This window comes from Dreissena polymorpha, chromosome 2 (assembly GCF_020536995.1).
Source record: "Dreissena polymorpha isolate Duluth1 chromosome 2, UMN_Dpol_1.0, whole genome shotgun sequence".
NCBI lineage: Eukaryota > Metazoa > Mollusca > Bivalvia > Myida > Dreissenidae > Dreissena > Dreissena polymorpha.
The window spans coordinates 123,994,272-124,020,946 of record NC_068356.1 but is presented as its reverse complement, the minus strand read 5'-3'; the positions used below and the strand labels follow the sequence as shown (position 1 = coordinate 124,020,946).

General features: G+C 34.2%; 1 protein-coding gene across 1 annotated transcript in view; it reads right to left on the bottom strand.

Moving 5' to 3' along the window:
- The window catches only part of LOC127870051 (uncharacterized), a 32,353-nt gene extending 5,678 nt beyond the window's left edge, over positions 1-26,675 (bottom strand). The window contains exons 1-3 of the mRNA XM_052412711.1: positions 26,578-26,675; positions 5,170-5,282; positions 4,674-4,777 (exon numbers count right to left, since the gene is read on the bottom strand). Of these exons, the coding sequence (XP_052268671.1) occupies positions 4,674-4,777; positions 5,170-5,282; positions 26,578-26,649 (289 nt within the window). The 5' untranslated portion in view covers positions 26,650-26,675. The remainder of the gene's footprint in view (positions 1-4,673; positions 4,778-5,169; positions 5,283-26,577) is intronic.

Below are 26,675 nucleotides of genomic sequence, written 5' to 3'. Positions count from 1 at the left end.
TTCATGACGCACAACGGAAGACAGACAATTGACAAAGGTGATCACAAAAGTTCACCATGAGCAAAAAATATTATGCTCATAAAGATTGTCACCATGTGTGAAGATCAGCAAGTGTCATTCAGATTGAACTAAAAATGTGACTAAAAGTATTCACAATGTTTCACTATAAACAACTGAGGTTGTGCGGTCTCGTTCGCTTACGCAAGTGAACCGGTCACGGGACGGTTACGAGTTATGTAACTTTGTGAGCACTTATGTAATACCGAAATATTTATTGAGTCTAATTAAAGAACGCTTATTTACGGTCCGGATGACACCACTGACTGGTTGTAATTCAATTAACTTAAGGCGTCCAGTCAGATACGCCTGAATACACTCAAAGACTTAGTCTATAAGTGAAACCAAACAGCTTTAATGCAAATAAACTCACTAAAATTTAGTCTAAAGAATCTAGTATGCATCGTTAAAAATGAACAAATACAGCAAATACCTTAATGAATATAAAAAGAAGTTCACAATCTGTCAAAAAAACTGATATAAATGTTAGTTACTGTTAGTCTAGAAGTTGCTTCAAAAATTTAGTTTACAAAATAAGTCTAACTTAATCTAAAGAACACAATTTATGGAGAGTGGATTACTCCAGTGACTCAAATGTAAAAAAATTAATAACAATTTACAAAAGTTATTTCAATCAAAAGAGTCTTTCTAATTTAGAAAATGCCAAATAAAAAGGTTGCCAATGTGAACAGTTTTATAGCACAGTTATCTGCTGAGATTAGTGATTTTCCCAATCCAATTGATCTTAGAAGATCAGATGTTCAATCAATAAACCAAAACACAGTAGGTTAACTTGGCTTATCAGTAAAGATCAAACATAAGGCTATTCAGTGCATGAGTACATATACAGTTATTTTATGACATAGAAACAATAGGTTTATTAAATTGCATGCAAACTACTGTCTTTATGTACACCACATTTTATGAAAGAGGTCCCAGGTTTATACAATGGAATTAACAATTTGAAAGTATGTACAGGTTATATTTCTTTAACATTATGGCCTATTACAACTAGACTGTTCACATGTTTATATATGTTTTACTAGGTACATGATGAGGAGACTTTAATAAACTATCTTATCTTAGGCCAAAAAAAAATAATTGTTTGTTTCCAGCGGCCCTACCCTACCTATTTTTTTGCCGCCGGTCCTAATCTTTTTTTGAGCCCAAAATTCAAACAAATATCTGACTGCGTATTTTTCGGCGACGCTCAATAAACTTTCTACGTTATCCGCATATTATTTTTTATTGTTATTGAAGCGCACGTGGTAGCTGGCCAATCAGCATTGAGTTTGCTCACACAGTGGGTCATTCATGCGCAGACACTGTTGATCTTGTCGTCTGCCAACAATATAGCGGCCGATGGCAAACGTTGTATTTAAAGATTAACAAATTAAAAGAAGCGTAACAATAAATAAATTATTTCTAAGCTGATTACTTAACACTTTTTCCCAACTATCGATCTGAATTAACGGATGATAATTAAATAATTAGTTCTATTTGGACGATGTTACACCTTTCTGCCGGTTATCCTTTGAAATTAAAAGGTGATAATTTACTTGTTTTTTACCCACAAAAAATGCTATTGTAAAGCAATATGTCAACCAAATTGTATATTTGCTAGGTTTTGCAATGTCTGCAGTCAAACAATATGCACATTTTATTTAATGTGCTAAACGCGTACAATATTTCGGACTGTCGTTTTGGGATACATTATTTTTCGTCGATTATAATTTATTTATTTTCGAAGTTCTTTATAGAAGAAATAGAATGACGAATACACATGCGGTGATACGGACAGTGTTTGGTTAATAATATTTTAAATTGTTATCACCTGATAATACAATTGGAAATACTATAAAAAAGAACAATTAGTAAGGGCTCTGGATGGGGTGGGGGATCTGCCCTTTATTCCTGTTGGGTTCCTGCGGCTGCGGTTCCAAGACCACTGGCCGAATTTTCAGGATTTCAAATTTGGAACAATCGTTACCCCTATTAAATGTACATCTATAAAATAACTTATGTTTGTACCTTGACAAGTACCATACTGATTATTTCTATATTGAAAACTGTATGTTACATTATGTTATGTGATATGCCCTTGTTGTCATTAAAAGAAATATAAACAAGTTGATAGTACATGTATATATAATTATTTCAAAACCAGTTTTCACGCATCGAAAAACAAAAAACTGGTTGGCTCAAAGAAATTTGGGGACAGCCTAGCCATGGTAGATAGACCCCACGACACCAGTGCATACTATAATCTGAAAATGTGGTCCTTTGGAAGCATAAACTGCATCCAAGAAATATAATAGCACACCCATTGGGTCTGTTCATGGTGATAATGTTACATGCAACAGCACTCGCGTCCCCCTAGCAAGGCTTTTGGGCTATTTAATATATTTTAAATTATAAATAATATAGTATACACTCCATGATCCCAAAGGAACAGAAAGTATAACAACACTGAATCCCTAAAGACACTGAGGGTCAAGCTTGCTGCGACTTTAGTTATGCCTTTTATTGGTCATAAAATGGACTATTAAAGCAGTTGCCAGAAGTCAACATTAAACTCAGAAATAAGGAAAGCAACAAATGCAAAATTAATGAACAGCAAGTTTTTATTTCATAAAAGCATTTAAATAAAGCCATATAGCATTATATACGTCATCAAATTTATTGTACATACAGTTGTACACAAAAAAATAAGAAGAAGATGCACCATGTACAACATTTTCTAAAAAAAAAATATTTTTAAAAATAAAATTGTTTGCCTACCTAACTACCCTAATTTTTTAGGCCATGTCAGTTGAAAAAACATAATTTTATTTTAGGCCTTATCTTATCATGTTTTCACTATATAAATATAGAGAAAACTGCCCCATCCCCTGGCGGCCATGTTTTTCCACCAATCATGACCATTTTCGAACTCGTCTGAGATATCTATAAAATTGATGTTATAATGATTACCGTAGGCAAAAAATGTGATTTCTAGAGTGTTCACAAGCTTTTTTTCCTATATAAATATAAGGAAAATTACCCCCCCCCCCTGGCGGCCATGCTTTTTTACCTATCCGAACTATTTTCGAACTCAACCGTCATATCCAGAAAACACATGTTCTGACCAAATTTCATTAAGATTGGACCAAAAATGTGACTTTAAGAGTGTTCACATGTTGTCACTATATACATATAGAAAAAAATGCCCCGCCCCCTGGCAGCCATGTTTTTTCACCAATCTGGACCATTTTCTAACTTGTCCGAGATATCAATGAAACAAATGTTTTGACCAAGTTTCATGATGATTGGGCAAAAATTGTGACTTCTAGAGTGTTCACAAGGTTTCTCTATAGCCATAAAAGGAATACTGCCTCACCCCCTGGCGGCCATGTTTTTCAAGAGACCGGAACCATTTTTTAACTCAACCAACATATCATTTAGACAAAAAATTTGACAAAGTTACATGAAGATTGGGCATCAAATGTGACTTCTACAGTGTTCACAAGGTTTTTCTATTTTTTGACCTAGTGACCTAGTTTTTGACCCAGCATGACTCAGTTTCGAACTCAGCTGAGGTATCAATAGGACAAATGTTCTGACCAAGTTTCGTGAAGATTAGGCAATAAATGTGGCCTCTGGAATGTTCACAAGGCAAATGTTGACGACGGACAACGGATGACGCACGACGGACAAAAGGCGATCACAAAAGCTCACCATGAGCATGTTGTGCTCAGGTGAGCTAAAAATGTAGTGCCTTCCTAGATTAGCATGTGAAATCTGCACAGGCTAATAATGGAAGACACATTTTGCTTTATGGTCTTTTTGGTTTTAAAGGGGCCTTTTCACAGTTTTTGGCATGTTTTGAAATACGTCATTAAATGCTTTATATTGATAAATGTAAACATTGGATCTTAAAAGCTCCAGTAAAAAATCAAGAATAAAATTTTTAAAAAGTAAAAAAAAAGTAGCCGCGGCTGGACTCGAACCAGTGAGCCCCGGAGTCCTGGAGTAACCTGAAGTAAAAACGCATTAGCCTGCTCGGCTATTCTGCCAAGCATATTTGGTTGAAGTATTTTATGCATTATATGAGCAATCTTCGTAGTTTCACACAATTTAACGACAACAACAGAACTCTCCAAATTATTCAATCGTTTCGCGTTGCAACCCTTTATAATTTTTAGGTTTTTAAATCGTCAAAAGATGCATATACTGGCTATATCAGACCATGGTAAATGTTCAGTAATACTGTTTCCTCACAAATATCATAACTAAAACGAAAATTTGCGAATCTGAAACAGCTTTTTTCAATTTTGCCAATTTACCAAACCGTGAAAAGATCCCTTAGAGGAAGTCTCTTCTTAGCAAAAATCAAATTAAGGCGGAAAGTGCCTTCCCTGATTAGGCTGTGCAAACTGCACAGACTTATCTGGGACGACACTTTAGGCAAATGTATTTAGCAAAGTTTTCTCAGAACAAGGCTAATAAAAGTGGTGAATACAACTATGTTGATCCATTTGATGCTTGATAAATATACATCAGTTTCTGTAGTTCATTTCTAAAGCATTCTAAAACAAACAAAAAATCAAAGAAATTATATGTCAGAATTCACATACCAATATAAAATGGCCTTTCACTCTCTGGAACAAGCTGACTGACTTTACTACCGAGACTGTCAGATTCAAACTGGTCTTTGATTGTTGCTAGTCGAGATCCATAGCTGTAATTGTAAGGTAGATACAAGTTGTTATATTACACAATCTATGTTTCTTTTTCTCAATTGTTAAATCAGGTTGCCTTTTATCACAAAATATATCTCTTATGCATGTAACTATTTGATAAGCCCTCAAACAGCTTATGGAATTGATGACAGTACCTGAAACATAGTTTAATGTAAGTCGGGTTTTTTTAACTTCTAAGTGCACAATATTTGTAAGGCAAAAAATAATTTTCTGCTATAAAAATGCAGAAGCTTTGAAAATAGAAAATCAAAATCACTGCGAAAATATAATGTTTTAAATCAGCAATGTGCATTATGATCATAAGGAAATCAAAAGCAGTGTAAAAATATCATGTACGTTAATAACAGTTTACAACATGATGACAGTTTACCTCACACATATATCTTTTGCCCTGGCATAGGCTCTTCGGTTATTCCCCGCGAATACTTTGTAACATTTACTACCTCCCAAGTAAAACCATCCATTGCTGGTGTCACAATCCAACTGAAAGGTTTAAAACTTTTCTTAAGGTAATCAACGAGATTAACACTTTGCATGTTGGGAAATTTTTGTCTGCTAAAATGTTGTCTGCTGAATTTCTAAAATTAGCATTCTCTTCGATTTTTTTTCAAAGAATACTATCAGAAAAGCAAACAGTTTCGATCCTGATGAGATGCCACGTTTTGTGGCGTCTCATCTGGATCCAAACTGTTTGCAAAGGCCTTCAAAATTCGGTTCCAGCACTGAAAGACTTAATGTGTAGTTATCATGTATATACACATTGACAAGACACTAATTTTTCTCTGACAAGACAAAATGTTTCAACTATTTTTACACAACATTTTTTTTTTTAATTTAAACGCGTGATCTTTCTGTTAATCAAGTTGAGGACAGATATCATGCCCACAAAAATTGTTACTTTGTTTGATGACGATACTATTCAAACAATTTGAGAGGTGTAAATTTTGCCATTTTTTTATTATTCAATGACCAAAATTTGGAACTGCTAGAAACTATCTAGATGGTTATTTAACTTGGATAAGATATTATGCCCACAGACATTACAACCAAGTTTCATGAAGGTCTAATTTAAAGTTTTTGAAATACAGAAGGAACATTTCTGTTTCACCACTGCTCGCAAAAGGTGATCACATAATTCATACTATTCTTTAAACAGAAATCTTGATGTGTTTAGATTTAAAGGGACCTTATTACGTTTAGGTAAATTGACCAGATTAAAAAAAAAATGTTTCAGATTCGCAAATTCTATTTGTAGTTATGATATTGCGAGGAAACAATAATACTGAACATTAACCATGCTCTAAAATATCCATTATATGCATCTTATGACGATTTAAAAACGTGAAAATTATAAACAGTTACAAACGCAAAATGATCGAATAATCTGAAGAGTTCTGTTATTATCATTATATTTTGTGACACTTCGAGGATTGCTTATATAAAGTAACCTTTCTCTGTATGAGGACGGATGGCTGAGTGGTGTAAATGCTAGACTTAACTCTAAGAAGCAGTTGTTCGAGGCCAGTTGAGAATTACTTTTTTTTCTGTGTTAAATTTTATTCTTGTTCTTTTTACCAGAGCTATTTAGTTCCAATGTTTACATTTATCAATTAAAAGCATTTAATGAAAAACTTGAATACATGCTAAAATCTGTGAAAAGGTCCTTATATATAAAAAGACAATTTTCTAAAACTTGTCATACATTAATAAATGATGAATGCATTTTATTAAAAAAAGCTAGATAATACTTCTCAGAAAACATGTTAAAAATATAATAATATGATGGTTCATTAATTGATAATGATAAATCTAATTTTTAAAATTATAGAGTAACGTTTTTCTACAATAATTCAGCATAAATATGTTTTACCAGTACCAACGTAGGTTTTAACTACAATACCGTTACGTAGACAAATTGAAACCTGCATGTTGCAATTGTAGTGAATTAGCTTAAAATTGCTTCTACAGGTCCCAGGTTTGATGTGAGGACAAACTCATTTAAAAGCAAAACAATTTGGCCCTTAGCATTTAATGTCTCATTTATTTAACGTACCTCATTCAATACCTATTTTTTCTAAACCGTGTGAATATAATATTTCAAATTAATATCTCGCATAACATATTATGTACCACTTCCCACATACAGAAGTTCAAACAGAAAAGACCTTCAAACCCCAACCCATTGGCTTTCCACCTATCATTTTCAATGGCTCAGTCTCAGTTATATGGTTTGAACTTTCTATAATGACGATTTCTATAATGATAAAGATTGGTCTGTATGAGTTTATGTCTGATGATATAAATACAAAACCAAGATGGGGATTATACTCAGAAATAAAGTACAATACATTATCACTTATCTTGAGACAAATGTTTCTTTTCGTTCTAAAGTGTCTGAACAAATATATATTTGACCATTGGTGACTACTCTTATTTATTTAACTTGTCAGTATACCCAAAGTGTGGATTCTTCCTATATAAATAAAAAATATCTCAGATTCGCCTATAGGCCACGAATCTTATTATTTTCAAAAAATGAAGAAATGTCAATCATAAACTGGACCTGTTACTAAGTGTTGATAGGTCATTGTGGGCTCAGGTACTACTTAAAATGTACTCTGGGTACCCTTCAGTATACTTAAATGTACCCCGGGTACGAAAAATATACTGAAACGTACCCACGAAATCAAACGCTAAATCGGTTGTTGTTGGCTATTTTTTATTTTAAATTTGTTCGTATTAATGTCAATATTCTGCAAAATGGCCTTTATTATGAGTTTATATTATCGAAACTCCTACTCAAAAAAGCATGTTAAGGAAGGTTTTGTTCAAGGAGAATATTGATTGGTATTTTTTTTGCGCTCTGTACCATATCGATTTTGGGTGGGAATAAAACTCGCGTACAGTCTAAACTGGCCAGGTACGTGTAATCAGGGCTCGAATTAAACTTTTTTTTCTACTTGCAAAACATTGTGAGCAGCTTTAATACCAACTCGCAAAATCAAAAACATTCTCGCAAATTTTGCTGGAAACATAATTTAATTTCGTTTTTTTTATTCAACAATTAACTTTGCTTTATCTTTCGTATTTTTATTTCCATCTGTGGGCAAAAAGAAACTAGTTATTTTTTCGCTTCGACGCCATGTCTGTTCAAGTTCAATGAACACATGTGAATTAGTCGACTGTTTAACGTTCTTTGTACCAATACCATCTTCGTATCTGTACTATAAGTATACTAGTCTATATACAAGTAGTCCAAATTTTTGACGCTCTTAAATATTAAGCTACTTTTATATGGGTAATATTTGGAGCGTACAAAGGGTGAAAGACCAATTATGTGGTGGGATTTTTTTGTTCTTTGTCTATATTGTTGCGCAAGGATTTTGTGCGCAACATTCAAGCCCCGATATAAGACACTTAATAACAACGGATTGCAATAATATTTACATACCTGTGTAGATAATTCATTTCTCGATAATGTTCCGTAAAAATTATGTAATGACACTTTGAATTTTGCACGCCGGAGCAATTTAAATCCAACCACTATTCAATTTTTCAATATCTCTCGATTCGCTCGCTGTGTAGATATAAATCGATAACACGACCTCGATGTAAAGCATCTGGTTTAAAGTGGAAGAATAAACAGCGTAAAATACAGTTTGCGTTCGTCTGTTGTGGTGCAGCGCGTTACATAGTAAACCGATGTTATACTTTTCTGGATTAATTTAGCATTGTTTTTTTTTTAAATTGACAATTAAAAAGTTCTGAAATAAATTACATCTTTTATTTTTATACTGTACATAAATAATATTGATACAGATCGTACAGTATACCGTCCTTTGTAACGTAGAATGTAAGTACATAAAACAACACAGACAGAGGTGCGAAAAAGACATGCATAACCACTTCCTGAAACTTAGAACAGTGAATAGAAACTGCACCATATCTGTTTTGAACATATGCTTATTAAATCGACAAAGTTTAGCATTCTAGATCTAGTTACGTAAAAGTCGGTGTTAAAAGCTCATGTTAAATAAAATTACGCGTACACGTTACACCGTAATGCCTTCTTCTGATTGGTTCATATTTAAATCAGTTTCATGACATGGCTACAGGTCAGTGATTGTTTTGCGATTTAAGCAGAAGTTTAAATGAAGAATTTATGCCTTTCTAACTTCGAATCGACGATATTTGATGTAAAAATGAACTTCTGAATTAAAACTGAATGAGTTGGTAATGTTATTTTGCAATTTTACGCAAATTGATGAAAATTTAAACTTTCTGGTTTCCACCACAAAAAAGGTCCTTCAACGATGAGACGTTCCAAAGAATTTAGCCCATATAAAAAGTATCTCTAAATTCTTTGCGCGTCTTATAAATGAGACTAATATACAAGGTGCGCGCTTCCACATACGGGTATTAGGATGTTCTATGACCTATGGTTTAGCGTTCAGGACGTTGAACGCATTTAGCAATATTACTTTTTTTTTTCACTATTTCTTTACTCGCAAAAAATTACTAGTGGCTTAAAACTTAACTCGCAATCGGTATTTTTCACTCGCATTTTGCGAGTGTGGGAGTGTTAATTTCGAGCCCTGAGTGTTAGCAACTTTTTCATACACGGGGTACATTTAAGTATACTTAAGAGTACCAGGGGTACATTTAAGTAGTACCCGAGTCGACAATGACCAATCGAGCGTTAATAAGGGTTGATACTTTAGTCAAAGACTTATCAATATACAAATGTATATTGATAAGTCTTTGATTATTAATAATCCAATCAATTTAATTCAAACTCTTAAATAAACAACCTTTAATAAGCAAAATGGCAGCAAAAACTATGATTTCACCTGGACCTTATGCATTATTTGTCTCAGAATTACCTTACGGAACTTCAGCGAAGAGTTTTTATTTCGCGCAAAGGCGGAAGGGGGTAGCCAGAATTAATTGCGAAGGTAGTGAAGTTAATAAAAGGGGAAAAACTGTGTTGTGAATTAGAGGTTACAGTACAGTAAAAGTTATTTAATACAGAAAAATTGTACAGCAGTATGTAACCGAAAAACTACAAAAATATCCCGTCAATTATTTCATATTAAAATAAACTTTACTTTATTAAGAATGTATATAAGGTATGTATTGTGCTTACTTACATTTACATGTATTCATTGATGATGAATATTTATCGACATTTCTTTAAACAAGAAAGTACCGTTTTCTTAATAAACTACTGGTAGCATTATAGATTTGTTAAAAAGTCGAACTAAATAAAGATAAGTTTTACCAGTTCAGAATGTCCGTAATGCACTACTCCAAATAAAAACACTCCGATCGCTGCTATGAATTTTAAATCCATATTAACAATGTTTATACAAAATCCACTTTGATTTGCGACAAGCTAGGTCCATACGCAATTAAATCATTTTACAACAAACCGAAACACATATATTAGTTCACTTGTATAACTTCTAATATCGTGTTCGCGTATAGACGCTCTGTCGCATTGTGCGCAATTTCACCGTCAACAATCCACCCAAAATTATAAAATACCTGTGCGCGACCCCACCCGAAACTGAAAATTATATTCATGACATGCTAGCAAGTTTATTGTCGTTGCTCTTGGGAAGAGACGGTCTCACTCAAGCGATTCGGCCACCTTTTTAAGTTACTACTATTAAATTTCACAATCGACCTACGACTGCGTTAATGTAGCCACCCCTTAATTGTTTGGGTTAGCTGCGTTCCGTCTGCGGCGGTCACGGATAGAGGTGTTTAATTATCAAAATAAAAACATTTCTCATCCGAAAAAAAGATATAATCTGTACATCGCTTTATTAATATTTATACACATTCATATGAGACATATTATGGGTATGGGTTTAGGAGGCAATTTATGTAACGAAATTGTCTGACCACATTTTGTCTTTGATCAAGTTATCGGCAATTTTACTATCGCATGTGAATTTATAATCAAAAAGGATGTATTCGCATGTAATTTAAATATGAAAGACAACGTCCATCATATCACTGTAAAGTTAATTTCTTTGTTAACAAGAAACATTACGTTAAGAGCATTGGCATTGGTGGCCATTTGATGATTGTCCATGTACACTGACCCTGCAGTTGTTGAAATTATGTTTGTTATTTATTCAATTGTTATGTGTAAACTCTTTCATTTTTTTTCACTATTTAACAATGAAAGTGTAAGCAAATGCGCAATCAATTACTTGTTTCAAGAATATGCGAAAATAAACATTATTTTTACAAAATCGACATTGAGACCATTTTTCAAGTTATGTTCGGGCGTACACTTGGTAAGATTTTTATCATTCAAATGAAAAAATAAAAAACATTCGTTATTCATTTTTACGTGATTATGTTTAAAATCGGATTTGTGAGTCAACAATGACCGACACGTTACACACTACTGAACTGTCATTCAAATGTTGCGGTAGAAAAATGTTGATAGGTGGATATATTTAGACTAGTATATATATCGAAATTTCACATTAACGCTTCGATCATTGTGCACCATGATCCATGCATGTAAAATGGTTTAATGGAAATTGATCACCAATAGCTTTAAATCGCAATATTTGTATAACCAATAATTTAGTCTTCAAACGAAAGAACAGCAATGATATGCGGCTTAGCAGGCTATGATTAACAATGAACTTGCGTACGGCAGTGATAATCAGTCTGTAAGTTCGCATTATGATTATGATTATGATGTTATCTAATTAAATACAAGGTTAAAACACTGTAAACAAGATTTACTGCAGACCAAGAGAGTGATTGCCTCTTTAGCCTTTTTCATCTATGTGATTCTTTTCGTGACATGCGCATGTAATTTATCAATCCTTCTCATGTTTGTGTTTGAGATATATTACTTAAATATAAGTTTTGAAATGTTTTATGTTACTTAACCGAGGCAATATATATAGGATCTTGCACGAGTTGTCATATCATACCATATTTTATTAAACGAGTTCAGGAATTTTGTAAGTAAGCGAGCCTCGCCCAGGAAATTCGTTAGTAAGCTCGCCAAAGGCTCGCTTACTAACAAAATTCCTGAACTCGTTTAATAAAATATGGTATGATATGACAACGAGTGTCAGATCTTTTTAATCACATGCTTTTTAATGAGCAAATTAAAAAGATATTTACGCAAACATAATTATAAATCTCGAATGTTGTTTACATTTCGTGACGTCATTTGACGTTGCAACGTCATTTCAGCAAAATAACAAAATGCGATTGCTCAATTAACGAAAACTAAGCAAATGAAAACGCTTATAAATGTTGTATTACACTAGTGTAATATAAAAAATATGTAATGGTTGTTTTTCATGGGAAACAGGGTATAGCATGTGATAAATGGTTATATTACATGGGAAACAGGGTATGGCATGTGATAAAATAAGCTACGTCTCAAAACAATCTGGGCAAAGAAAAATTTCAACACAATAATTATGAATGCCTCGAGCGAATAAATAAATAGATAATAAAATGGATCTTTTGACCAGTGTTTTTATGGCAATTTCGGGGTCGATATTCGGCCCCATTCCTTAAAAAAGAGTATATATTTTCCCCCTATTTTGTAGAAAAAATCCCCTCCAGAAGTTATTATTTTTTATTTTTTTTTAGAAAGAACTCTCTAATGATTAAAATATCTCAAATTAATTTTCATAAGCAACTAACAAAGTATATAACAAATTATTATGTTTTTGAATTATTATAAAGAGTTATATTAAATTATTTTTTCCCAAAACTGGACTTTTCATATAAATTGCCTTTTTTCCCAAAATGGTCACGAAAAGGCCTGATGTATCTATATTGTGTCAATATTTGTTGATAAAAACATTCCACTTTGGTCCATTCTATTGAAAAAATGCTCAAATTTGCCATTTTATCGATTAAAAAATCCCGATTAGACTCAATATGGCAAGGAATACTGAGACTGTGCATGAAGGCTGAAATGTCTGAAACTACTGTTGAAAATTCATTGATATATATTTAAGAAAAAGTACAGAGAAATTCAGCTGTGAATATTACATTCATACAAACATGTGTATTCATATAATAAATATCATAACATATAAAAGAGTGATTATTTTCCCGTTTTTCTAAAAAACGACGTGTTTTTCCCCTTTGGACGGGCCCCGCTACCATTCCCCTATTTGTGAAAAAAACACTGTTTTGACGATTGTTAAACCACTCTGTAAAACTATGCGTATATATATGACATTATAAGGGCTTTAAAAGCCGTTAACGGACATTTTAATTTTATAGCTCTCTTAGTCGACCGGCTTGTTATCGGCGCGCAAACGAGATGGGGGTAATTGTGAAACATTTGCATAGCCTTGTTATCTTACGATGTTGTTAATCAGTGACATATCTAACATTAAGACTGAAAATAGCAAAGGACAACACACCACCCGTGTCAAGCGTCCACACTTAGCTTCGGGCAAGACGATTTTTGATATATTGCAAACGTGTTATCCGACACCTTGTTAGGATATTGCATTTAAATATTCGGATGGTATTTAAGATATGAATCAGTTATTAGTGCATACATGTACAAGTAATGCATCGCTTGATTTCAGTCTTAACATACATGCTAGACTTAATAAATGATACCGCAAAAATCATATTGTTATATATGACGTTTGTTGGCGGAAAGTGTACATTCTTTTCTAAGCACATTCCTGCTGATAGATTCCATCTTTAAATACTCTTACCATATTAATGCAATCAATTACGTTATTGATCCAACGTTTTGTTAAATCATTTAATCTCATCCGATAACCGTAACAAATGGTTCGCTTAGCAGGGTACATATTTATTTAGTTCGCACTAAACTAAAATAAATAAATTAGAATATTTTTTCCCTAATTAGTTTTTATTGTAAATCTGTCGGTTTATGATTTGATTTCATTTGGACGAATTAATGTGTGTAGCTTTGATCAATGTACGTTACTAATAAATACATACATGTATAGGTTGATACAGCACACATTTTGTGGTACAGTTTAACACAAGATTGGAGTAATAAAGAGTGAATCACCGTCGATTATGGGGTATAAGGTTCTTTGAATAATTCAACATTCGCAGCTTTACGTGAATTATTATGCGATTGAGTTACAGGTACGGAGCCTCGGGGGCTAAGTAGAAGTTATCGATGTCACAAATGAAGAGTAAGTTTCCACAGTTGACAGAATACCGACTAACGTTCCATGAATATTGTGTATTAAACATGTATGCATGTAGTATTGGTGCTCTATTGATATATTGGTAGAGAGTGCGTTGCTATCAAAAAAGTTATATATTTGACCAGTTAAATTGCGCGTGTATATCTTGAGAAATGTTTGTTGTCCAGAATTAGAAACTAATTCGACCAAGCGATTTTGAGTAGACCCGAGTTCGCCAGCTGGGCATTATGTCCGCGGAATCTGGAAAATATCCTAAGGCGTACATGTACGACTCGTGCCGTACCACTGTGGGACATAAGGTAGTGGCTGTCTCCACTGCGGCTCATCTCGTTATTTTAACCATAAAAAAACTAAACAGCTTGTGTTATTTATGATGCATTAAAACGTCATGCAATCGCGTTGTATGATTAAAAATATCGAGTGATAAAATGATTTCGGTTGCAACAAGTAAAGGGTGCAGTAACAGCGAAATCGTAACTAGTATGATAAATTCAAATGTACGATCGAAACGGCATGATGAATTCATCCCACAATGCCCGATCGCTGCAAATATATTTGCTGTCAGATTTTATGAAGTTTTTCAAATTGTCAAACCAGTCCACAATAAAACCAGCCACTTGAAACAAAAAACAATCTCAGTATAATGTAACAGGAATTGAGATTTTTACAGTGCATTAGTGTTTTTTTTTATCCATGCTTACAACTTAAAGAATGATTATACGGTAAGGGGCAGTGGTGGACATTTCATTAAAGAAGAAATAAAAACAATCGAAAATCTAACAACATCCGAAACTGTTAACTGCTATTGAATAGCAGACAGTTTTACACCAAACCAAAATATATTCCAAACAAGTGAAAAACTAGAAGAATAATTTTATGTTGAAAATGTGTAATTCTTAAAGCTTATAAGCTGAACAACAGTTTCTGTTAAATGTTCAATCAATTTGAATGTATTAAACATGCACGTGTACTAAGTTTTCTTCGCTGAACATGAACGTTTACACAAGTATAACCATGATATTATTAAATACGCCCCAGTTACAAAATAGTCGCAACTCAGCTGGAGAACTATATTTTATTTGTCACTTAAGGCGAACGATCTGCAACTTTATTTCCAATTATCCACACCCCAAACGCGTCATGAATTCAATCAGGTAGGGACGAAAATAAAACTGTTTGATTATTACTGTGCTGAAGCTTCAATCTTTCTGAAACGAAACATTTCAGGTGAAAAGAATTCCAACTGTTTAACGATAACGTACTGCATGAATACATGTTATTTCCACGCCTGACTGCCCTTAAAATCCAAATTTCACATTTTACGGTCGTTAATTGCTTTCTTTGAAAGGAAATTGTATCACGTTTACATGACGTAGGTTATTAAAAGAAAACATTGCTTACATTCGTTTCAGTTGAAAAATGCGACTAACAAACGCAAATTAACAGAACATTTTATATAATCACACATTCACTAAGACACATGTTTGCTTTGATACAGAAAACAAATGAGTCGCACTCTGAGCAAATTGAGACGAATTCATGTGCATGGGGTTTCGTTCCAGATTAGCCTGTGCAGTCGAAACAGGCTAACCAGGGTGACACTTTCCCCCTAAACTGGATTTTTCGTTTAAAATCCTTATGACGAAAAAATGGAAAGTTGCGTCGATGATAAGCCAGCGCGAACTGCACAGACTAATATTAGACCACACCAAGAGCGAGGCTAAATAATTGATTGTCTGTGCACAAATATCAATCTTCAATAAAATATATCAAGAAATACTTAATTGTGGGATCATAAGCACCTCAGCTATATTATGCATGTATTTTCCAAAAATCTTATTTAACATACTGTTTTCCACTGTACTTGACTTTTTTGAACCCCAATTTTTCTTAATGACAGGGGGTCTTGAAAAAACCTCGTGTTACCACTGCTGGTCTCTTCATGGCAACCGTGCGGAAAGAAATTGAAAACGCCTTTTTAATGGTGATGAAACTTGATACATAAAATACGCGTAGAATACTGACATTTCTAAAGGTTTGTGGCGTTTAAAATTTTGTGTCCATGCTGATGGATGCTGGTTTGTTAAATAAATAATAAAACATTTCGCACCTTTCAAACATGTAACTGTGCAAGTCATAAAGCGAAGTCTTAATGGCAATATGTGCAGTCATTATCATTGAGAGCATTGGTGCCGTAGTCAACTTGGTCAATTTAAACATTTAGAAGGATAATGAAAGGCCGTCAGACGACTTAACACAGAATGAGAAAGATCGTTGTTTGTATCTACAGAAAAGTTGTGGAGTAAAAAACTTATTTATACGCGACACTTCTTGTCATCTAGTGTTATTTACGCATATGAGTAAAACGTTTGTATTATACTACGTTTCTTTTATTTCAAATTTATTAAACTAACTACACATTAACTCTTTTCATCCTATACGGTTGTGAAGTACTTTTGTTGATAAAATTAATGCTTTCCATTTTCAAATTCTTTGTACGGTATCAACAAAAAAAAAAACAACGAAATCTTTGACCATGGTAATTTGAACTTCACGTACACATTTTAATAAAGCCTTAGAACGCTATAATGGCAGACACACCATAATAGATGGTTTGGTTTCAAATTACCAGACACATTTGAGTACCCGATTCCTACAGCAAATGAATTCATCATTCATGAAATAAATCTCTGCCTATGTATATCTCCCACAGTTCGTGTAGAAAGGATTGGCGATGTTCGTAGGTCCTATAGTCCGTTCATCTTAAGACTACATGTATATGATTCACTAGGACATGGTGCAGGCGTGTTGATGGTATGTCCGGAGGGACAAGACAAACACTATTTTGGCACATTAGTGAAATGCAGTCCGGCAAATGTAAGCAGTTTTCTGAGTTTTATGAAGGAACCCAAAATTACGGTAGTCCTCACAATAGAGCGTTACTTATGGGCTTCTGTGCCTCTTCATGTCATGGAATCGACTTGAATGTTTCATAGAAGGACGACAGACTATATTTTTAAAGAATGCGAGCTACATAAGGAAGGTATCCACAGCTTGCCGAGTCTGAGAGCTCGTTCTGTTAACAGGAAGGTTGGTACGAATGTACCGTGGTGTACCTGGCATAGTGAACACAGAAACAGCAACATCGGCTTGTCGAAAATCGCCTTAATTAACTTTACGCCTAGGAGGCGTATGCCCGTGTCCGAGCGTTTCAAGACAGCTTTAAGGATGCCCCTGTGCCAGTTTGAGACAATAGTTGTGCGCTATTTCCGACTGGCTTATTTCGCTGCTACTTATCAGTCCCATAGTTGGCAGCCTAAGATAAAATACAATTGTTGACTGCTGACTGGAGCAATGTTTATTAATTTGTTTAAGTTCCCTGTTAGGTAGGTTAAACCTTAGTGTCCTCTGTGCATGCAAATTCATGAAATTTAAAATATTTTCCAAATTATCATAATTTTGTAAAATACTGAAGTATGCCAGTTTCTAATATAATTAATTACTATGTTCCGGCAAAGGTTTAAACCATCAGAAACGCGTTACTATATTTTATGGGCACTAATTTGAAATGGGTCACGCGCCGATATTTTTTATGCTAGCTACACCTCTCACCTTAGATAGCGTAACACGTTACTGATCTAATTTTGTTGCCAATAATTATTTTCATTACAGAGGTTCCAGATCGCTTCAACCTAAATATTTCAAGAACTATTTCTGACTGCGGTACTCTGAGAAGACCAATGGAGTGTTCTGTGCTCCTTGTTACCTATTTGCTGGTGATACTAAATACCCACATTTGATCAGGCAGCCGTACCTGGATTGGAGCAACGTGTCTTCCACTCTGAAGAGACACGAGAAAAACCCTGACCAATTGACCATATTGCAAGAGTAGAAACACTGAAAATCAGCCCAGCTACGCCCCTGAAATTTACTGCATTTATACTGAATGATAGCCAAGTGTATGAATTGTTGAGCACTATCTATTGTGTTTGTGTCATGCACTAATTCCGGAGTGTTTTTGATCCTTGCGGGTTTCTTATCATGATCATGTATTAATACTTTGGTGCATTATACGCGGAACGCCGGCTGTAAACGTAATTGTATCATATGGTAAGCGTCTCATTCAGAGCCTTTGCCGGGCTGCCAGTTTAAGGTCGCCTATTTTCAGACCCATAGGCACTGCTACGTGAGGGTCTTGTTTGTGTGGGGCATTTCACAGAACATGCTTTATATGATGGTACATGGTAGATCCAGCAAGACCTCACGCGACATTTACCAAGTTGTCCCCCAGAGATCTAAAATGGACGCCGTTATTTTTCAAACTGTAAATGAAATTATCGATATCATTTTATTATAACAATTTGCGAAATCCAAAAATGCGTTTTGTAAGAAGTACATTATTAAAATGTGATCTTTTTGCAAAATTTTAAGGTTAAGCAAGAAAATCAATAAATGAAACGTATTTTTGCAATGTATACTTAATTCAGTATAGCAATGTGATGATAAATAGAATGTTAGGTTTAGTATTGAAAGCAAAACGTATGATGTTTTAATTTGTGATTAATTTTTTATTTCATTATATTGGCAACCAACTGTGCTTTCTTAAATGAATTAAGTATCCCACAGAGACTCCCTGTTTCTAGTATAGTCTCGATTTCTTCTATGGTTTTGATTTTAATCTTAGTGAATTATACATACAACTATGTGAATGTTTCTATTGCATAATTTTGATATAACAAAATAGTATGCATTTTTATTTTAGTTTCACAACGGATGGCTTTAAAGCCCTCTTCTCTGTGGTAAAAATCAAAAGTTCTTTATATTAAGCAGTTCACTTTACATTCATTTCTGTAAGTAATAAAGCTGTATTTTTAATTGTTTATCGTAAATGTATTATGGTGTTTGTTGATGTATTTGCCAATCAAATATAAACATTATCTTAACACCACGCCGGGTATGCGAATACTTCGTTGACGGATGGCACTTCACTAACAGAGAACAACAAACGTTACGCGCGAGAGGTAAATTCCTCTGTTTTATTTAAAGTTATATCCTAAAGATTAGTTTTTAAGACAAGACACATGGTCGAGTTGATAAATGGTGTATCATTTTGTATTGGGAATACACAATTTCACGGAAGAATGGTACAGTTTTGCCCAAAAAATAGAAAATTCGATCTGAAAACAGCATAAACTGGATGAACAGTAAACATTTTAACAAAATAAAACTACTTAGAATTATTGCAAGAAATTGTTTTCTATTCCAGCATGTAGAGTAATCACTGTGCTTCAAATACTGAAATTTTGATAGTATTCAATGAAATATAAACAAAGATAGTGCATGTTGTAATAGGTGGCATACATAAAGTTGCAGGCACTTTGTTTACCGATAAAGGGCACTTCAGATTACGGAGACTTTCAACAAAGCGGGCACTCTAATAACTGAGTTTTATCTTCTACCTTAAATGCATTTATTTATATTATGGCTATTCATACGAAACATTTTGAAGATATATTTTTCAAAAATCACATTACTATTAATTTATACTATGTTTATTATAATTGCAATTTTCAAATAAGATAATAATTATTATTAAATTAATGTGTACATAATGAACTTGTTTTTTATTGGTAACTTGAGATTCAGAGAAATGAAAATACAACGGATAATGCGGATCAACACAATCGTGTTTAATTTTACTTATAGCAGGGCTCTAGATAACGGTAGTGAATGGGTCTTTATGAGGCAAATACACCTTTGTTCTTCATAAAATCCTATGTCGGCTGTGCTTATTTTAATCGAATCATCAAGACGATACTTATGCGTAGCAATAATTTTAAAAAGAGAATGGTAAAACGCCCTTAATTTTGAGTCCTGCTTATAGGGAGCACTTCCCTTTACGCAACGCTAACGTTTGCTCGAAGTGCGATTCACCTGACCCTAAATCACTGTATTGGTTGAGTTTAAAGAAACACGGGTAATATTAAATCGTAAAAACAACTGATTCTGGAAAAAAAGGAATGCGTACATAAAATGTGTAAATGTCATATTATGGAGTCAGTACTTAGTATACCCCCACAAACGAAGTTTAGGGAGCTATATAGGATAGAACTTGTCTGTCTGTCGGTCGGTCGGTCCGTATTAAGTGTCCGCTCTCTCGGTTTTCATCCGATCTTCACCAAACTTGGTCAGAAGTGGTATCTAGATGATGTCTATGTCAAGTTTGAATATTGGTCATGACGGGTCAAAAACTAGGTCACGGGGTCACTTAGTGCGTTTTAAACATTCAGCATGGTGTCCGCTCTCTAATTCAAGTAGTGTTCATCCAATATTTGCCAAACATGGTCAGAAGTTGTATTAAGATGATGTCTAGGCCAAGTTTGAACATGGGCCATGCCGGGCCAAAAACTAGGTCACGGGGTCACTTGGTGCGTTTTTTAACATTTAGCATGGTGTCCGCTCTCTAATTTAAGTAGTATTCATCAGATATTCACCAAACTTGGTCAGAAGTTGTATCTTGATGATGTATAGGCAAAGTTCAAACATGGGCCATGCGGGGTCAAAACTAAGTCATGTGTCTTCAAATGACGCTTCAAGTAGGCTTTCCTAGCATAACTGGTCTCACAAATTCCACACGAGAACCGTTCGCTTGTACACAATTCTTCTTCTAAACTAATGTCCAACAACGAACCGTCGGCGACATTCATAAGCTCCGATTCACTCATCCTGTAATAAATAATTGTGTCACTTATATGCAACTTCATATGCAGCATGTGTTGTGTTTATATTAAAAACAAAGACGGATATGCATAACTTTTTACACCACTGTCGTGTGATTAAATCGACCCCGCCCGTTCTTTTATTGCTATTTTCGTTTACTGGCATTGAGCCAAAAAGTTCCAATAGAATTTCGGACCTGCATCGCTGCTGATATTAATCTCTGAGAGGCAGTTTAAGTAGAGTGATTATTCATGACATGCTATCTAATATATAAGTAAATAGCCTTAGTACCTTCATTTGGACATAAAGATAAATGCTTTAGATCAACCGTTTAGAACGTAATTAAAAATATATGATCATATAGATTTTACTCATTAGACATATCCAATTTGTTTAACATTTATCTTTCACATTTATACCAAATCATAATCATATTTCAAAGGGATAAGAACACGCTTCGGTAATTCGTTTTTTATTTGCGTACTAAGTACATACATTTTTATTTATTGCCTGCTTACTTTACCAGTATTCCACAGCGAATTCTGCATTTTTGAGTCACAAAAAACGAGTGTGTTATATCTGTAAAAAAGTGTCTAGATGTCGGGAAACGAAGTGCCATTGTTTTTTAGATGATCGGTAAACGAAGTGCAGATGAAAAATGTGCATGCGACTCTTAAAACATTTGAATTTTCTCAAATACATTAGTAAACTAAAATGTAACATGTTGTAACATTACTGGATATATTGATCTTCTATTTCGAATAGTAAGCACGTTCTTGATTTATTTCCAAGTATGTTTATTTTGTTAAAATATGTACTGATCATTCAATTCATGCTGATTATCGATGGAATTTTATCGTTTTTTTTTAAATAATTCACCGTTTTTCCGCGAATTTCTTTCTTCGCAATACGAAGTGCTATACCATTAATCACCCAAACAATGTTCTGTGTCTAAAAACCAAATAAACAGAACATAAATACAAAAAAGCTGAAGAACTCACCTCTCGCGCGTGGCTTTTGTTGTTCTCTGTTAATGAAGTGCCATCCGTCAACGAAGTATTCGCATACCCGGCGTGGTGTATAAATAAGTGCAAGTTTATACATTACTATACATGGTGGCGATCTTGTTGTTTTTGGGGGTACTACTTAATCTGTCGTTAGGGGTCTGGCGTCCGAAATATTCGCGGTACCTTATTCTAGCATCATACCAAGTACCACGATTCCAGAATGAACGGTACATTTTATAATATACAATAAAAAGACCATCGCCAGCCGTAGTTTATTCAAGTGCTACAAAGACAGTCTAGTAATAGAGCGCGGCATATATACTTACTTGTCTGGTACCTGGGTGAATATCAGTCTCTTTCTGAGAAAACTGGGCATAATGCATGTGCGTTAAGTGTCGTCCCAGATTAGCCTGTGCAGTCCACAGAGGCTAATCAGGGACGACATTTTCCGCTTTTAGGACATTTTTCGTTTAAATAAAGTCTCTTTTTAGCAAAAATCCAATTTAGGCGGAAAGTGTCGTCCCTTATCAGCCTGTGCGGACTGCACAGGTTGATCAGGGACGACACTTTATGGGAAAAATACGAATACACGTTATTCTCTACGTTTTCGGACACTCTAAGTGTCCGGAATCCTCTTAAGCTAAAGCAATTATATTTGTGACTTATTTTTCGGACATTTCCCCAGATTGTAATTACTCTAAATTTTCGGACAGTTTCAGTTTTCCAGATTTCATCATATTTGCGTTAATTCCGTGACATATCATATACATGTCTTTTTACGAACGGATACAGGAAACACGGACTGACAGATGAATACAAAGAGTCACTCAACCGTCAAATTTGCTATAGTTTGTTACAACGGCATGTGCAATTGATGAAGTTCATGATAAAGAAATTAAGCAGATGAAATTATCTTCGTACAGAAACCGATACGTTTCGCAGTGTTTGCTTCGTATCATTTCGAAAACAACTATTTGCTGTCATTTAGTGCCACTTGTGATAATTTGAATGCTTTGAAAATTATTGTTTAGTTGGTTAAAAAGTACAAGCCCCTCTTGTTTGAGGCAACAACTTCAGTAATGCACGTAGTTGACGAAGAATAACGGGCTGTGTGGGGTTGAATAGCTCGCTGGGACCTGATATGTATTGATCTCTTGCGGTGCTATATTCTTGCAGAAGATGTCTTCAAATCAGAATGTTAATTAGGTTTGGAAGTCAAATTCCTCAGCGCTGTTACTGCTTGTGCGCTTAGTGTCAACGCCAACTTCGTTCCAGAATCCTTTCTGCTCGGGTTCAGGCAGTTCATCGATATACTTCACCTCAGCGGCTTTGAGCCTATAGGCGACTTCTCGTATTTCACGATATACACGTACATTTTGCCTTCTTTTACTTGCATCGTTTTCGGGCGAATATGCAACTTTCCCATCGGAATTCCATGCGATTTGAGACTTGACGAGCTTCTCGTGACGCGCCGTTAATGCTGGGAAAACTCCAGTTTAAAAAAACTCAGAAGTTAACCTTTGGATTAGTACTGTACAGAAGCACGATTAATACAGTTTGATTAGTACTGTACAGAAGCACGATTGATACAGTTTGATTAGTACTGTACAGAAGCACGATCGATACAGTTTGATTAGTACTGTACAGAAGCACGATTAATCCAGTTTGCGATTATTTTTCATGTTGCAGTATTTTTTATTTAGAACTTTAGAATGTTGAGTTTTTAGTATATACTACATTTCGAAAATGCACATGATACGGTTGACCATAATGAAGCCTTACCTGATAAAAAATCAGACGAAATTTCTATTTAATATAGTATATGGTAATTCTAATTTTTTTTATTTGGAAACATTTTTCTACCGTTTTCTTCCAAGAATATTGCTGACACCGTTTTTAGTGAATTTTTCTTAGACCGTTTTATGTCAAAAAATCTTCTTATGACCTAAAACAAATTTCGCTCGTAAAACAATTCTGTCTGCACTATAAATCTCAATTTCCTACGCAGTGGTCTCCCTTATATTAGAAGTTACTGACCGGGCGAAGCAAGGGAAGTAACTGCTGTGAGGAGTTTCTATAAAAATCTGCATTCAGAAATCTGTATTCAGGTTACAATATACTAAATCATTTTGGTGTTCAATGCTATACCCTATAAAGAATGGAACGTCATTTATTTGAAGACACAATTCTCTGTATGGGCACTTCCCATGACTTTATTTTTGAATATTTCTGTGTGCATGTGGTAGGGAAAACATTGTTGTATACTACAATTTCAGTGTTTTGCTTATAGGTTGGAGACTACATGAGATTTTGACAGATGGCGGGAAACCTATCTTTTTTATTGTTTAAATCAAAGACCTATAGGTCTTTGTTTAAATCCATTCGGCTTGGCCTGCTCTTTAAGAAAAGGTATGGGTATGGGGGTGTCTACGCGCACAAGTTTGACTTTATTTTTCGTTGAAGTTGTCGGTTTTACATTGAATTTGTTAAGGAAATCTTTTGGTATATTGTGACCTTCAGAACTAAATCTGATGTGCACGTCTGCATCTAACGCTTACCACAATTTTTACGACAAATTCTTTACGCAGACGAATAGGGTAGCGTCTATTTACTTAAGCAGCAACTTCCCTGTATCTTGCACCTATGCTTTTAACGCCATCGGCGCTCTCGTTGATAGATGTTGACGACAAATAGAGGACATTCGTACATCGATTGACTGTATGCAGCAAAATACTATGTTAGCAAGAAAAGTAATTATTTTTACCCACCATCCATATGCCTAATAATACAAAGTGACAAACTACATAATGACACTTCGTTTACTTGTGTAAATAACACTTGTTCAAACCACAATAGACATTGTTTCAAATTACTCGCTTGAGTAATTATATCATCACAATGCATCATTCGTTGTCTTTTGATTTTATCAGCCACAAAAGAGAGCTGACACGGTATTTTGGACGATTGACATACTAGCCTAGAACATCAAAGGCGATAAACGGAATGTCATACCAGAAGTATTCACCAATACTAAGCGATGTTTGTTATCAATAAGGTGACAATGCAATACCTATACTAGAACACCTATTCTATTTAAAGAAATTCCATCACATGTGCGTAGATAATTATACAATAAATGAATCAGCTGGATAAATGAACATTTTATGTCCATCTTAATACATAAATTTGTTTACTCGTCCGTTGTTTTCAGCCTTTATTTAATAATCGCCATGGTTTATCACAGAACATGTATTTCCTTAATCGTTTACATTTTTGTTCACGATACTGAGAACGATAAGTTGTTAACTAGTAGGATAATTCCTTATATTGTCCTTGAAAGAGACCAACGCACATGTATATTATGTAACCTAAATGGCATCGATGATGAATTTCACTTTGTTCTTTAATGTCCGCATTATAATGATGTTTGGAATGCATTAGTTCCAAAATATTATACAATCCGGCCAAATATGTTCAAGTTTATTAAACTACTTAATACTAGTAGTTCAAACAAAACTGTATTTAAAAAGCTAGCCATGTTTAGTTTAAAATGCTATAAAATAAGAGAAAATGCCATATATATGTAGTGTAAAATAATAATACATTTTTTTGCAAAAAATAAGGTCAGAATTATGTAATTATTGCTACAATTGTAAAACTATACGTATATAATAATACTGTCTGATGACTATGTATTAAACCCATCCATGTGACATTTTCACGAAATGTGTTCACGAAATATGTTTATTTCGTGTTTATTTAGATTAACTGTATTTTTAAATGATGTGTGTATTGTGTGTTCTCAACGCATGCTGTTATTTATAATGTATGGTTACGACGATGAGCTTCACATGCTTAAGTGAAAAGTGAACTATTCTGTTATGTTCTGTTCTATATTTAAGAATTCAAAACCGACATACACTATCGATTCAGATAAACACTATCAAAACCGATAGACACTATTTCATTTCTCCATAAAAGTGTAATAAGGCCGATCCATTATTATTTCGCTTCGATTCACACGAATTGCGATAAAATATGGCGAACTTCTTAACTTAATAATTACCGGTAGTAAATAATGACAATCAAGTACCGTGTTCATCATAAACTAAGTATGATCGGCGTATATTTTCTTTGATAATGTTTTGTTCAAAAGCGATACAAAATATTGTATGTTCAAACAGTCGCCTTTAAGTTTAATACTTGATAGAACATACAATTGACAAATACATGTATCATCAGAGCTGTGAATGAGGTAAAATGTCGAGTGTTTGGAAACCATACCATGGAATGGTACAAAACATTAAAACAAAAATGCAATCGCGAACTTGTAGCTTTAAACCTTGTATGGGGCTTAACTTGGACATGTATTGTACTGGCTAGACAAAATACCTTATCAAACATCGGAGTTGAGCTTTTTTCTTAAAAAAACCCGCGCTATTCAAGGTCAGCAGGTTACTCAAGTGAATGTAGTCTTATATAAATCGCCCATTGACGTTAAAATAAAATTACCTCACATTATTGAATACACCGGGTAGCTTATTAAGATTCGTTTAGATTCATTTCGTTATGATTTAGTTGTATTTCGTGAGAAAATACATATTCGCTTGTTTATAAACAGTATATCTGAATTGGCTGTTAATCGTGCAGAATACTTAAAGAACTTAAGCAAATAACAGATTTTCAGAGAGATTTTAATTGCTTATTAAGTAACGCACAAAGCACACGCGTTCAAGTTTCTTTCTATAAACATAGCTTATGTATAAAGTGATTAGCAAAACACTGTATTTAATATATCATAACAATGCAGATGATCTACTGTTCATTTGAAATGTTACATACCAATTGTCCCACTGTCAAGGCTATAGGCGATGCTAACAGCAGCAATGTCACAAGTTTTCCTATTCCACCCATGTTTTATGCAGGCATATCCCGGACGC